Source organism: Vipera ursinii, assembly GCF_947247035.1.
Source record: "Vipera ursinii genome assembly, chromosome: 1".
In the NCBI taxonomy this organism is placed as follows: domain Eukaryota; kingdom Metazoa; phylum Chordata; class Lepidosauria; order Squamata; family Viperidae; genus Vipera; species Vipera ursinii.
Window position 1 is genome coordinate 259,518,422 of NC_139512.1, and position 15,100 is coordinate 259,533,521.

The 15,100-nt window shown below is 36.2% G+C and overlaps 1 protein-coding gene across 1 annotated transcript in view; it reads right to left on the reverse strand.

The window, feature by feature from the left end:
* Positions 1-15,100, reverse strand: part of TBC1D32 (TBC1 domain family member 32) — a 102,782-nt gene that overhangs the window by 75,231 nt on the left and 12,451 nt on the right. The window contains exons 5-10 of the mRNA XM_083350183.1: positions 14,292-14,363; positions 5,585-5,710; positions 3,325-3,403; positions 3,131-3,234; positions 2,977-3,038; positions 2,205-2,349 (exon numbers count right to left, since the gene is read on the reverse strand). Coding sequence (XP_083206309.1) covers positions 2,205-2,349; positions 2,977-3,038; positions 3,131-3,234; positions 3,325-3,403; positions 5,585-5,710; positions 14,292-14,363 — 588 coding nt within the window. The remainder of the gene's footprint in view (positions 1-2,204; positions 2,350-2,976; positions 3,039-3,130; positions 3,235-3,324; positions 3,404-5,584; positions 5,711-14,291; positions 14,364-15,100) is intronic.

Consider the following 15,100-nt stretch of genomic DNA (forward strand, 5'->3'; position numbering starts at 1 on the left):
GCAAATTTCAACGTATACTTACAATTCAAATCCAAAATAATGAAACCGTGAATGTTGCAGGTATAATACTGTCAGTTGATTTAATGCTACTTTCTTTCTTTTTTTAATCATAAAGTTTTACTATAATAAGGCCCAGAAAAATTATTGATTTGCTTGGTCTACACTGCTTGGTGTACACAGAAGACAATTCTACAAATGAACAAATTCACTGATCCATCCTCTCAAGATGTGATTCCTATTCTTGTCCATTTTCAACAACCATGGCCTCCTCCATGATGTTTACTGAGTATTTGAAAATGAAAATAATTCTAGGAACCAGGAGAAAGCCCTTTAAATGCTTGTGAGAAACAGTGAGAAAGACTAATAGAACATAAAAACATAAGCAGTGCCCCCCACCCCCTGGATCAGGCATCTGGCCCAATTCGGCAGTCTATTCTCATGGTGGCCAACCAAGTCCATAATGAATCCCACTAATGTTTAGTAGATGCTCTTCAGAGGCAGACATGTTGCATCAAGTCCAATTCCCATGACTTCCATGAATTGGTCCAACCTTCCTTTTTGAGACCAGCTAAACTGGTAGTCAGCATAATAGGGAATTCCAAGGTTAAATTACATCTTGTTTAAAAACTAACTTTTGTCTATCTTTATTCAATTCAATTTCATTGAGTGACTTCTAATTCTAATATTTTGTGAAAGGGAAAATAACTTCTCATTGTCTACTTTATACACACCGTGCATAATTTTGTATACTTCAGTCATGCCCCCCCTCATTAGCCTACTTTCTAGGTTAAGAAGCCCCAAATGTCATAACCTTTTCTCATATGGAAGCTGCTCCAACCCCACAATCATCTTACTTAAACTCCTCTCAATCTTCTTTAACTCCACTATATTCTTTCAAAGGTTTGGCAACACATAATATTTCAGATGCAGTTGTACCATTCATTTATATAAGGATATTGTGATATTGACAGCTCTATTCTCAATAACATTTCTTATTGTCTCTTAAAAAACTGTTCATCTTTTTGAATGCATACTGCATCAACACGTTAACTGAAATTTTAACTATTATTTCAATATCTTTTTCATCATCACTCACCATTAGTTCTGATCTCATTAGTTTGTATGAGTAGTTAGGATTTTTGCTACCAACTTACACTTGCTCACATTGAATGACATCTGCCATTCTGACACCCATTCCCCTAATGAGTAGAGATCTCTTTGAAGCTCTTTGTAGTTCCTTATTTTTACCACTCTGAACAATTTAGTGTCATTTGTAAACTTGGCTATTCTACTTGTCCTGCCCAATTCCAGATCCTTCCTTCCTTTCTTCCTTCCTTCCTGCCTGCCTGCCTGCCTTCCTACCTACCTACCTACCTACCTACATATATGCATTAAAAAGCTCCAATCCTAGAACATATCTCTGGGGGAACCCACGTTACATCTTTCGATTGTGAGAAATGTCCACTCCTAGTCTGTTTTCTGTTTTTTAGACAGTTGCTTATTGATAATAGGGTTGTCTTTTTATCCCATGGCTATTTAGCTTACTGAGACAAAGGCTTTTAGAAAATCTAAGCAGATGATATCTACTGGCTTGCATTTTTATTAATATCCTCAAAGAGTTGTAGAAGTCTAGTTAGGCAGGATCTTCCCTCAGTAAAATCATGTTGGGAATTCTTGATCACGGACTATGTCTCTAAACATTGGGTAATTTTATCTTTAATTGCAGTTTCTATTATTTTCCCTGGAACAGAAGTTAAACTGACAAGACTGTAATTTCCTGGATCTCCATATGAAGTCTTCTTCAAAATTATGTTGGCTACCTTGTAGTTTTCAAGTGCAAACTGAGTTTAGAGATGGGTTATATATTATTTAGTTGGAAGCTCTACAATCTCAGTTTGGGATAAAGTAGTCAGTTGGACAAAAAACAACAACCAGATCACTGCAAATGAGTGGCTGAAAATTTTAGGTCCACAAGCCTACAATATTATGTAGATGGAATGAAAAATAGATTCAGTTAACTATTAACATTATTTGGAAATTGGTGTCCCATCATTAGCATGGAAAAACACTAAAGCTGATAAGAGGATGGATATCTCATCAATACTTTTTGGAGAAATATATTTCTGCTCAGTCCACTTGCACCAAAGAACCTTGAAAAGGTAACAAAATAAGACTGAATATCAAAAATGTACACATTTCCTTACCATCCATTTTTTAAACCAGACAGCTTTGAGATCAACCAAAGCCAAAAAGTATACTGGATCCCAAAATTCAGAAGCAGCAATCAGACTTAAATTATGCTTTACGGCCAGAAGGGATAAAGTACTCTCCATTATTTCTTCCATGTACCTAAATAAATTTGGGGGGGGGAAGAGTTTCATAAATATCACAATGTTGGTATGGATACTACTTGTGCCTAAGCTTTCTGGTAAAATATTATTTAAAATTCTAGAAACTGTCTCATTGCCGTTGGATCAACCAAATGAGAATTAAAGTATTATGAAGTTAGGCTGGAAAAATAATTTAAATTAAGCAGAATGTCATATTTAAAGCTGAAACAAACCTAAAGTCATATCAAAAGGAAAAGCAGTTTTGATTCTAATTGCACAATCTTATGAATTTAAAATAGCCACATAAAATTTCAGTGGGACACATTCCTAAGTAACAAACACAAGACTGCAACCCAAATCTTTAAACATATCATGTGAAACCAGTTGCAAGTAGGCAAGTAGTACAAAGGAGAAAAATTGGGGAGAGACAGGGAAAAAAAAATCAAAGATCTTATTTACATATGATCATGTTTTATATAGACTTATGACAGCTTCATTGAAACTTCAGAAGCTTTTTCAGTTACACTGAAACAAAGGCAAAGCATCTGATAACCTAAGCAAACTTCATCATTCCTATCTATCAATCTGCATAAGCAAACTGGAAACACAAATGAAAACACAACCACATTAAAAAAAACTTATATACTTTTCTGGATGACGTATCCAAAAAGAAGAGACTTCTCTCTGGTACTCATTCAGGAGTCGCATCTATGAATAAAAGGATAATTATTCTATTTTAAAACCCTTGATCAAAAACACCTTAAATAACTAAATAACATTGGGAAATAAGTATATTGTACCTTTTTAAGTAAACGTATTATGTCTGGGTTGCTTATGTCAATACCCATTGATACACTAGGAATGTAATTATCTTCAACAAGAAAATATGCCTCTAAGTACTTTGCTGTAAAGAGAAAAATAATTGCCAATTAATTTAAGAGACCCAGTGAAAATTGTGGTCATTTGTTTCTGAAAAGAAGTATCTTGAGCTCACCTAAGCTTGTATAGAGTTCTCTTGTCATATTTAATGGAGAGGAAGAAAATGTCTTGGCATAAAATTTCAAGACTTTGTCCTATAAAAAAACGAATTAAAGCCATGTTACTAGGCATGGACATCAGCTAATACTGATGAGTTCAAAAGGATGACATCTGAGTAGCAATATCAAAGTCAAGCTCCACCATTTTGTGCACGTATCATGACACTACATACAAGTATGTAACAGTTGTGATTCACATTTAATTATTTGCCTTTTCTTGGTCCTGCAACTCACCTGAATTACTAGGTTCATATAATCTGAACCACACCTGTACCACAATATATGCTGCTGATTTCTTTTATTTATTTCCCCCCCACTTACATCCTGATTTTGAAGATTCTAATATTATTGTCATTATTATTACTAAGATTGATTGTGCTCTTTCCCTTCAAAGCAAAAGCCCTCCAAGCTAGCTGAAACAGAGATTTTAAATCAAAGTCACCCAGTTAGCTTTCCTGGCTGATGTATTAGAATCTGTGCCTCCCAATCCTATAAATCAGCCTCTTATCCCCTACATTATCCTTGCTAATTTTGCAAAAATTTATTCCCAAAGATCAATGCTGATTTTTATCTAAAAGACAGTGTCAGAATTGTGTTGGACATTCTAGAGTACTTGGAACAACATGATGAAAAACAAGCTGCATATTTTTATTTTTTTTTTAGATGCAGGGAATGCTTTGACAGTTTGAATTGGACTTTTCGATTTAACATTTTGGGAAATATAAATTTTGGGCAGAATTTTATAAAATGGATAAAATTGATTTATGCTTCACAGAAAACAGAAATCGTTAATGAAGATCTAACAAATATATGTGAGATACAAAAAAAGAAAAAAGAACAAGACAAAGTTGCCCAGTGTCTTCTCTTTTGTTTATTTTGTTTCTTGAAATTCTGAACAGAGATATGAGATTAGATGAGAAGATTGCGGGAGTTAAAAATTTAAAAAAAGAATTACAACTTAAGAGCTTTTGCAGGTGCAACTGGTTTTGAAAGATCCTTTCAAGGGAATCGAAACACTAATGGGAAAGCTAAAGAATTTAGTGCGTTAGCAAGTTTTAAGATTAACAAACAGAAGACAAAGATGGTAACAAAATATGAAGATACAAGATCAAATTTATGTTGGAAATGTAAATAACAAAAGGGGACATTTTATCATGCTCAACAAAGCCAGAAAACTTTGGATTCACGCATCAAGTCAGAAGATTTTAAAAATTAGTATATAATTAAAACCAGAGGTTTTTCTTTCAGGCCTGATTAATAATTGGAAAAAAGTCATGGAATGTTGTTTTTTATACAGGATGCCTACAGCAAGATTATTCATGCACATAGGTGGAAAGATTCAAAGTTACCTACAATGGAGAAATAGTTGGTGAAGATGACAGAACTTGTAGAGATGGCAAACTGATATCTTTGACCAGAGAAAACATATTATCTAAATTTATTGCTAACTGGAATAGACTTTTTTCATGAAATAGAAAAAATGAAATTATGATATACAGTTTTTATGATAAGAAAAAAATTAAGATTATAGGAAAAATTAAAGTCATGCTGTAATTAACAGATAATAATATAAAATAGATAATAATAATAAGAGTAGGGAGTAAATTTATAACCGTTATAAATTGAGAAGCTACTTCTTTATATGCTTTTTTCTCTGCACTTTCTTCTTTTTTATTCTAAATATTACTTTCTGTTAGTATTTATCTTTATTAAAACCTTAATAAAATATATATTTAAAACAGTAAATTAAACACTGTCCAATGGCTGAAAATTACTGTGCAAATATATCAGCTACAATGGATTAATTAGAACTACATTCAAGTTTATGTATACAGAAAGTATTATCTATTTCATATTATTAACAGCTCAATCACTTTGCATCTAATATTTCTGGGACTCTCACATGTTGCTCTTATCTAATTCAAAGAAAATGCTATAATATACCGTAATCATATATTAGTAACATTTTCCTGGTTTTATTTATTCAGGAGTTTTTCAGGAATTATTTATTCAGGCATTATTCAGGAAACTAATGTTTTCTGAATAGTGCCTGAAAAAGTCATAACAATACATTTGCTTCTTTAACCATATAGTGAGAATCCTTTTGAATTACCAATTTCTTAGGTAGCTGGTACAAATATTTGGATTTTATGTACTGTATAAATTACGATCAATTGAAATATTGGTCAAGAATAAAAAGCTTATTAGTATCTTTACACTGAAATTGGAATCAGGATCCGAGAGTGCTGTTGCAAGATGTTTGCGTAAGGTACTCCAACTTTCACAATTTAAAATATCAGATGGGGGTGCAGAACACAAAGTTTGAATAGCTTCTTGGCGCACCTAAAAGGTCAAGGAGAACTGAGTAAGAAAACTGCATTATTGGAATAAAATAAATATATATTATAAAGCTACAATAAAGGCTATGTCAAAAATCTAATTGTCCATCATTACCCAAATCATTAAGGATGGAAAAAACCCTCATTTCTTTACCTTTTTCCTTTTCCTTTCAGCCAGTTTCATTCCATACAGCATTAACCTTGTGAACTCCTCCTTCCGTTATATATTCAAGATGGACAGTATGTAATATTTATTTGTTATGTTTATGTAGGGGTGTGGGTCTATACATATGTTGTATATAGTATGTTTAGGTGTGTGTCATGTATGTGTTTCACTTTGAGAGCGGGCAACTAAATTTCATTTCTGATGTGTGCCGTGGTGCCCACAGTAAACAAAAATGACAATAAAGGTTATCTTATCTTATCTTTATACACCTCTAACTTCTGCTATATTTTTTTTTACTTGCCTTTGTGTCAAAGGTTATTTGATCTGCCCTCTCCTCCCCTCCCTCTCCTCTCCACTCCTTTCACACATACAGACCTTGGTCTGATTTCATAAAGCTAATCAAGCTCAGAAACTGTCCAGTTTGGCACAGCAACTAAACAGGACAGGTAGAGACTTCAATGGATAGTTAGGACTGCAGGAAAAAATGAATGCAACCAGGCTGCCTTTCACTGAGGACTGGTATACTGCATGGTTCTGGAAGAACCAGGAAAAAAATATCTACAGATCCTTTACATCCAGGTCATAAACTGTTTCAATTCCTCTCTTGGGATGCCACAATAGGGAACTGCATGCCAATACAATTAGACACACCATTTTTTCCCCTCCTGCCATCACTCTGAACACCTAATTCCCACAGCACTATCTTATGTCTAAAGACATTTACCCACTTAGTAGGTCTGTATTACTATTATCTTTCTCATTTTTCCTATTACATTCTCCTATTGGTATTTTATTATTATATTATATTGTATGTACACTGAGAGGCTATGTTCTGGAGACAAATTCCTTGTGAGTCCAATCACATTTGGCCAATAAAGAATATTCTATTCTATTATACATAAAGCCAATCAAGCTCAGACACTGGAAGATCCCAAGACTGTAGGCTACAACAGGAAGTCAAAAAGCATCCTAGAAGTCAATGGCAGACCATTTCCTTAGCCATGGTTTTCTCAAGAAAGCTACCTGGACTGTCCTTTTCCATTCTCTCCCAAATATTGGGAAGATTCAATATTCAATATTGCAATTTCAATTCAATGCAAGTATGCAATGTCAATCGTTGTTCTGCTATTTTATGGAGAATAAAATTAAGCACAAAGGCTGTAATTAAACGTTTGTAGAGTGAAACAGTCAATGAATTAAATTATGTATCTATTTTAAATGGAAAAGGTGAAATTTTACAGTTAAATGCTTAACAAATGAGATTCAGACTGTAAGAAAGGTCCTGATACAAACATTTCAAACAAAAAAAAAACTTTCACAAAAGAGATAAAGTCATGTACTTATACAGTCATCTTTTGTATTCTATATCTATTTTCAACACCTGCTGTTCTGTGTTTTCAAACCGGGCAACTGCAATGTTAATTTCATTAAATAACATTGGAGAAAGAGTTATGCTTGGCAAACTAAAACCAATGCTATCTGATTGGGGGAGGGGGGTGTTCCTGAAAAATATTGATTACCTAAACTCTTTTATCCATTTTTACTCTCAAATATATGCACATAGTTTTGCTATACTACATGCCCACCTCTACTGAATAACTTTTATCAAAGTAGTTGATACCAATGAGACTTATGAGGAACCATCTCAGGGAAAGAAGTAGAAATAGACTATGCTTAAAGTAGAAGCTGGATAAGAGGAACAGTGGGAAACTGATTCTGTCCCATTAAGATGCATATTTCCATCCATCTGCCAAGTATCCTCACACCATTGATCACATCTCCACCTCTTTTACTCTACGCTATGCTTTTCCTTGAGTTTTATGTCTTTTTAGATTACAAAAATGAAACTGCTTTCTCTTTTAAGAGAGAAGATTCAGGACTTCCGGTGGCTGCGCGGCGCCGGAGACAGCCTTCCCGGGCTGCCCGCGGCTCAGCTGTGTGTTTTTTCGCCCGAAACAGCGCCGATCAGCTGTTCGGGCGAATTTGAAGCCCCCTCCTCGGGAGAAGAGGAGGGGGTGAGGCCCCAGGTAGGGGTCGAGTTCTCCGGGGCCGCCTGAGCTTGGAGCTTGGGCGGCTGAAGGATTGAACTCCCCCGAAGCCTGGGTTGCTCCCAGCTGGCCAGCGTCTCTGCTCCGGATTTCTTGGAGCAGAGCCAGGCGTCTGCGACCACCCCTGCCTGAAGAAAGGACTATGGATTAAAGGAGCAGGCAGAGCGGTACAAGAGGAAAAGGTGAAGAGGATTATTTTATTATACTCTCGAGCTTGATGGACTTTTTAAACTTTAAGTGAAAGTGCGTCACAATTGAAAAGTAAAAGATGGCGGCTAAACCTCCCCCTAAAACTCTTCGGAGTGGTGGATCTTCTCCGGTGCAACAATCATCATTACAGGCGTTGCACCCTCCTGATGTACTGACACCGAAGGACTTGCGAGATGCTCTGGATAAACATGCCCAGGTACTTTTGGAATCAATTAATCAATCAATTGGTGATAAATTTGCACAGATGGAGGAGAAATTGGAGAAACTGGAGGAGAGAATGGAAGAGAGGATGGAACAGAAGTTCAGCATGATGAAGGTAGACATTTTGTCTTCAGTGCATAAAGTGGCGGAATGTGTGGAAGATTTAGATGAAAAAGTGGATGATTTGACCCAAAAGAATGCAATATTAGAAGTAAAAGTACGGGAGAATGAAAATTTAAGAGACAAAATGGAAAGGGAGTTAAGCCTTGCCCAATATTACCAGATGCAGTTTGCTGTTAGAATCAGAGGTTTAAAAGAGAATATTAAGGAAGATTTAAAGCAGCTGGTTTCTGAGGCTCTCGAAGTGGTATTGAACCAGCCAGCATCTGAAATAAGAGCAGCTATGGATAAAGTGTTCCGTGTGAATTCATGGATTGCCAGACAGAGAAAGTTGCCTAGAGATGTGGTGGTTTACTTTGCAAAAAGAGAAATTAGAGATGAAGTTATACAAGCTGCCTATGATGCTAAAGTTGTGATTGCTGATCAAGAAGTCTTGGTTTTAAAAGAAATCCCTCCAAAGATTTTAAGGAGAAGGAAGGACTTTACATTTCTTGTGCAAGAGCTCAAGCAACGAGATATAAGGTTCAGATGGGAGATTCCAGACGGGCTGATGGTGATGCATGAAGGTAAAAGGTATCGGCTGATTACTGTGAAGCAAGCGCGTGATTTCTACAATAATGTTTTAAAAGCAACCCCATTAACACTTCTGGAAGCTGCAAAGGGATCTGGAGAAGGAGAACATCAAGAGGATGAAACAGAGGATAATGGTGCTGGAGGAGATCAAGCTATAACTTCTTTGGATGATCCTAGAGAGCAAAGGGTAACGCGTGCTGCTTTAAAACGAGCAAAGAAAATAAAAGAACAAGACCAGCAAAAGTCTTCAGAATCTTCACAACGTACTCATAGCCAAGCAGTGGGAGGAGCACGGCCTAAAGAAGATAGTCCTATCAAAGCTGTGCTCCAAGAGCTTTGGGAGGATATGCATGGCAACTAAATTCTTAACCTGGAACGTTAATGGACTAAATTCACCACAGAAGAGAAAGAAAGTTTTTCAATATTTAAAACAATTTAAGATAGATGTTATATGTTTGCAAGAAACGCATATTAGAGTTTTGGATCAAAAGTATTTATCGAACTCGAGGTTGGGTACGCAATTTGTTGCTTCTGCAGAGAACAAGAAAAATGGAGTGGTTGTTTATGTTAAAAGTGCCTTAACAGCAGACTTAATTGAAGCAGACAAGCATGGAAGATATGTTATGATTGAGCTGCTGTTAGAAGGTAAAAAGACGCTTTTAGTTGGATTATATGCACCTAATCAACAACAAGCTGACTTTTTTAGTTTACTTCACACAAAGCTTACCCAGTTGGATTATAAATCTTTTATTTTTATGGGGGACTGGAATGGTGTTTTGGATGTACAGTTGGACAAGGCTGGAGTTTTCAAGCGCATTCCAAGTCATGCTAGATTGCCTAAATCTTTTTTTGAAATGAAGGATGACCTGGAATTGCGAGATATTTGGCGTGAGAGACATTTGCAGGAGAAGGATTATACTTTTTATTCTGATAGACATCAATCTTTTTCGAGGATTGATTTTATTTTGCTGACTAATGATTTTTTTTTGAGGACCAAAAAGGTGAAGATTTGTGCAAGAACTATCTCTGATCACAGTCCAGTTTGGTTAGAGATTGATAAGGAGATAAGAGACAGGCGCTCGTGGTGCGTAAATGAGAATTTGTTTAGAAATCAGAGAAATGTGGAAGAATGCAAACAGCGGATGAAGGATTTTTTTGAGATTAACATGAATAAGGGTATCTCTATGGATATGGTTTGGGATGCTAGCAAGGCCTATATGAGAGGGGTGTTGATATATATGAATAATAAACATAGACGTGCAGTGGAAACTAGAAGGAAAGAACTGGAGAATGAAATAAAGGAAAAATAAAAGGCTTTGATTTTGAACTCAGAGGATGTGAAGACCAAGGATGCTATTAGACTGTTAAGAGGACAATTTGATAAATTAATGGCTGATCAAGTGGCGACCAATCTGCGGTTTGCTAGGCATAATACTTTTTGCAACGCTAATAAACCAGGCAGATGGTTAGCTTATAGACTGAGGAAAAAACAAAGGGCTTCTAATATAGATAAGATTGAGTATAAAGGAAGGGTTGTGTTTCAACAGAATCTTATTAAGGATGCTTTTGTGGATTTCTATTCGAAATTATATGCTAAAGAGGAAATTAATGAAAAAGATATTGATATATATTTGGAGAATGCTAGCATCCCGGTTCTTACGCAAGTACAAAAAGAGGGGATTAATCAACTGATTACAGAAGAAGAAATTTTCACAGCAATTAAGGAATTGAAGGTGGATAAAGCACCAGGTACGGATGGCTTGACTGCGGCCTATTACAAAAATTTACAATTAGAGATGATAAAACCATTAAAGGAACTGTTCCAGACAATCCAGAGGGGGGGAAAGGTGCCACCGTCTTGGAGAACAGCTTTTATTTCTTTGATTCCGAAGGAAGACCAAGATGCTACTCAAGTTAAAAACTATAGACCGATATCGCTTTTAAATACAGATTACAAGATATTTGCTAAGGTTTTGGCTAATAGACTGATGAGGGTTCTGCAACAGGTGATTCATGGGGATCAAACGGGGTTTATTAGTGGTAGGCAAATGAAAAATAATGTGAGGCATATAGTTGATGTGTTAGAGTTTTTGGAAAGGAACAACCAGATCGCTGCGGTGCTAATTTTTTTAGATGCTGAAAAAGCTTTTGATCAATTGAATTGGAAATTTTTGTTGAAAGTTTTAGACAAAATGGATTTTGGGGAAAAATTTTTACAACCGATTATATCAAAATTATATCAAAAACAAACTGCCCGAATTATAGTTAATAATAGCTTGACAGAAGCATGTAATATTGAGAAGGGCACAAGGCAAGGGTGTCCGTTATCGCCCTTGTTATTTGTGTTAACATTAGAGATATTATTGGTTAAAATTCGGAATTCGGAAAAAATTAAGGGGATACAAATTGGAGATCAGGACTACAGATTGAGAGCATTCGCAGACGATCTGGTTGTTACAGTGACCCAGCCAGAGAACTCTGTTGTGGACCTGATGGAGATAATAACACAATATGGGAAGGTTTCTGGATTTAAAGTTAATACACAGAAAACCAAAATTTTGGCCAGAAATATGACAGTTTCGCAAAAGGCTCTCTTAGAAGGATTAACTGGATTTGAGATTGTTAAAAGGGTTAAATATTTGGGGGTGATTTTGTCGCCCTCTAATACAAAGCTATATAAAAATAATTATGAAAAACTATGGGGGAAAATTCAAAAAGAATTGGAGAGTTGGGAAAAATTGCAATTGTCTTTGTTGGGACGGATTGCAGCAGTAAAAATGAATGTCCTGCCTAAATTTTTATTTTTATTTCAAATGATACCGATTCTTAAGAAAGATTCTAATTTGGAGGAATGGCAGCGAGGTATCAATAAATTTGTGTGGGCAGGGAAAAAGCCACGAGTTAAACTTAAGATTATGCAGGATACTCGTGAGAGAGGTGGCCTTAAATTGCCTAATTTTAAATTATATTATGAAGCTGCTGCATTAGTAGGAATAAGTGATTGGATTAATTTGACGCAAGGGAGGTTATTAAATCTTGAGGGCCATGATTTGTTGTTTGGCTGGCATGCATATTTGTTGTATGATAAGAAGGTAGACAACGTGTTTAGGGTGCATATTTTAAGACAGGCATTGCTGAGAGTTTGGAAGAAGTATAGACATAAGTTAAGTTGCAAGATACCATTGTGGGCAATTCCAAAACACGCAATAGAAAATATACATGCTGGCTTCAAACATGATGTGACTACGTACAAGGAGATCCTCAGCTTGGAAAGAAATGTTTGGTGTTTGAAATCATATAGCCTCTTGCGAGAAGAGAAGGTTGTTCAAAATTGGTTTCAATATACTCAGTTACGGGCCAGGTGGAAAGAAGACCAGAAAAATGGATTTACAATGACTGATGAAAATTTGATAAAGCAAATTAGAAATCAGGGACCAGCACATATCAAACGGATATATCTTGCATTGATATAGATTGACTCAGAAACAGAGCTTGTTAAGGATTGTATGATAAAATGGGCCCAAAACATCCAGGAAGTTATCACAATGGACACGTGGGAAAAGATTTGGGTGAGGAACGTAAAATTTACTCAAGCTCAAAATCTAAGAGAGAACTTTTACAAAATGTTTTATAGATGGCATTTAGATCCTAAAAAGCTTGCAAGTATGTATCCGAATTATCAGCCTAAATGTTGGAGGTGCGGTGAGGAAGATGCAACATATTTTCACATATGGTGGACATGTAAGAAGGTTAAGGCTTTTTGGATAAAAGTTTGGTGGAATATGCAGAAGATTTTTAAACAGAGGATAAAGTTTTGTCCGCAACTTTTTTTGTTGGGAATAATTGCAGACGCTACAGTTGTGGACACCAAGTTGATGTTGAACTTAATTACGGCAGCAAGACTTTTGATAGGCCAATATTGGAAGAAAGAGGAACTGCCGACCATAGAAGAGTGGACTTTAAAGGTTTCCGACCTGGCAGAGATGGCGAAGATTTCGGCCTATTTGAAAGATCATTCGCAAGAACGCTATATTATGGAATGGAGAAAATGGATTGAGTTTATCCAGAACAAGTATAGGGTTAAGAAGTTTTATGTAGCATTTGAATAAGTCTTCTTTCGTTTTTTCTTTTCTTTTCTTATTTTAGTTTCTTTTTATACATATTCAATATTACTAAGGCTTGTTTTATCCTATATAAGCTAGAGAGTGATGGATTTTAGAGTTTATAGTTGTTAGTATATGATTGTTTATGATTGCTTTTTATATATATACCTTGTATTTAGCTCTGGGAAGTCGGGGGGGGAGGGGGGAGGGGGGGAGGGAGGGGGGAGGAGGGAGGGGGAAGGGGGGATTTTTAAAGGAAAATTGTATCTTAAAACTTTTCAATAAAAAAAAAAGAGAGAAGATTCAGTATACTTTAGAACATGGGACACCTTTTATCAATGGTTAGAAAAACGTGGTAGAGAAAGGAATTTACCATGTATTAATAAGTTAAATGTTGGAACCCACAGTATGTTGCTGATAAAATATTAAGCATTTGTGAGTATAAAAAATTTATATACATATACATACATACATACATACATACATACACATACATACACACACACACACACACACACACACACACAAAATACAAATTCCAGGTACATTCATGTTGAGAGAAATAGTTGAACACCAGGATAAATGTAAAAAACCCCAACTGTTTAATAAACTAAGATTTTGTCAGCTAACTGTCGACATCGTCAGAGTGGAATGCCGGAGCCTGCTTATAGGATCAGCTGTTTTTGCGATCTGCTAACAGACCACATTACCGGTCTACCTGCCCCAATTGATCATATTGCTTCTAATTGTCTTGCATCCGTCTGTATGTTCACGGATTCAGGAATCATCGCCTCTCTTGTCGCTCTCTTTGCCACTTTGGACGTGTCTGGATACACATTGCTAATAGGATGGTCCCCCAGTGCCTCCTGTCCTATGGCCATCCCCCCCCCGTTGTACGGCACCCAGCCTCCCATTATTGTTTCTTATACAGATCGCACTGGGGATTTCTCCCCTTCGCCAGTCGTACTTCTTTGCTGTTGCGGATACTGGCTTGCGCAGCAAAACTAGGATCAATACGACCAACTGCAGGAGAATGAGGGGCGGGTAGACCGGTTACGCGCTCTATGACTAGAGCATTAAACGTGACAAAACCAAACTTAATTTGTCCGTGCATACGCAAGAGAATAAGATATTTCCCCCCTCCAAATTTTTTTTAAAACTTACCTCCTTAGGTTGTGTCAGATCGAGTCTTTCTACAAGCAGCTGTAATTGTTCTTGATTCATAAATGTGTAACTCTGCAATACATTGTAAAAATTCTCACTAACCAAACCCAAATGAAACTAAGGATTTAGATCACTATTAAAATTATAGGATTTAGATCACTATTAAAAAAAGAAAGAGCACATTTCAATTATTACATCTTTAAATCTTTAAAAAATGATATAATGATTTAAAGCAGTCTCTTCCTTCATTAGAACACCACGAAGAAGTAGGTAAGATATGTGATTGGCCTGAAGTCAATGACTGAACTGCCACATCTATGGATGGATCTTTGTCATAAACTGCTACATTTTCTTCCTGGGTGAATTCAGTTTATGCACACTCCTATAAATATAACTGCCATATGTTGTTCAGAGAGCTGATGAGCTAGTTGCAGCCGTATTTTAAAAAGGTGACATCTCCAATGTTTGCAGACCTCTTTCTCCTCTATTCTGCAAGTCTATGGACTACACCTTCTATCTTTCTACCTTTCTACCTACCTACCTACCTACTATCTATCTATCTATCTATCTATCTTCCTTACTCACTCCTTTCCATTCTCTCTCCCAGTTGTCATTTTTTCCCCTTCTATCCTGTGAACTGTTTATACCACTGCACTGGATGGCAGAAAGAGCTATGGATATTTTGGATGCCTCTTCTACATTACATTATAGTGAAGATATGCAATTTAATTCACTTCAGCACTGCAGTTAGTGAGAAATCTTTAAATGGGAAAATATTCGGTGTGCCCCAGAGTTTCTGTAAGGCACTC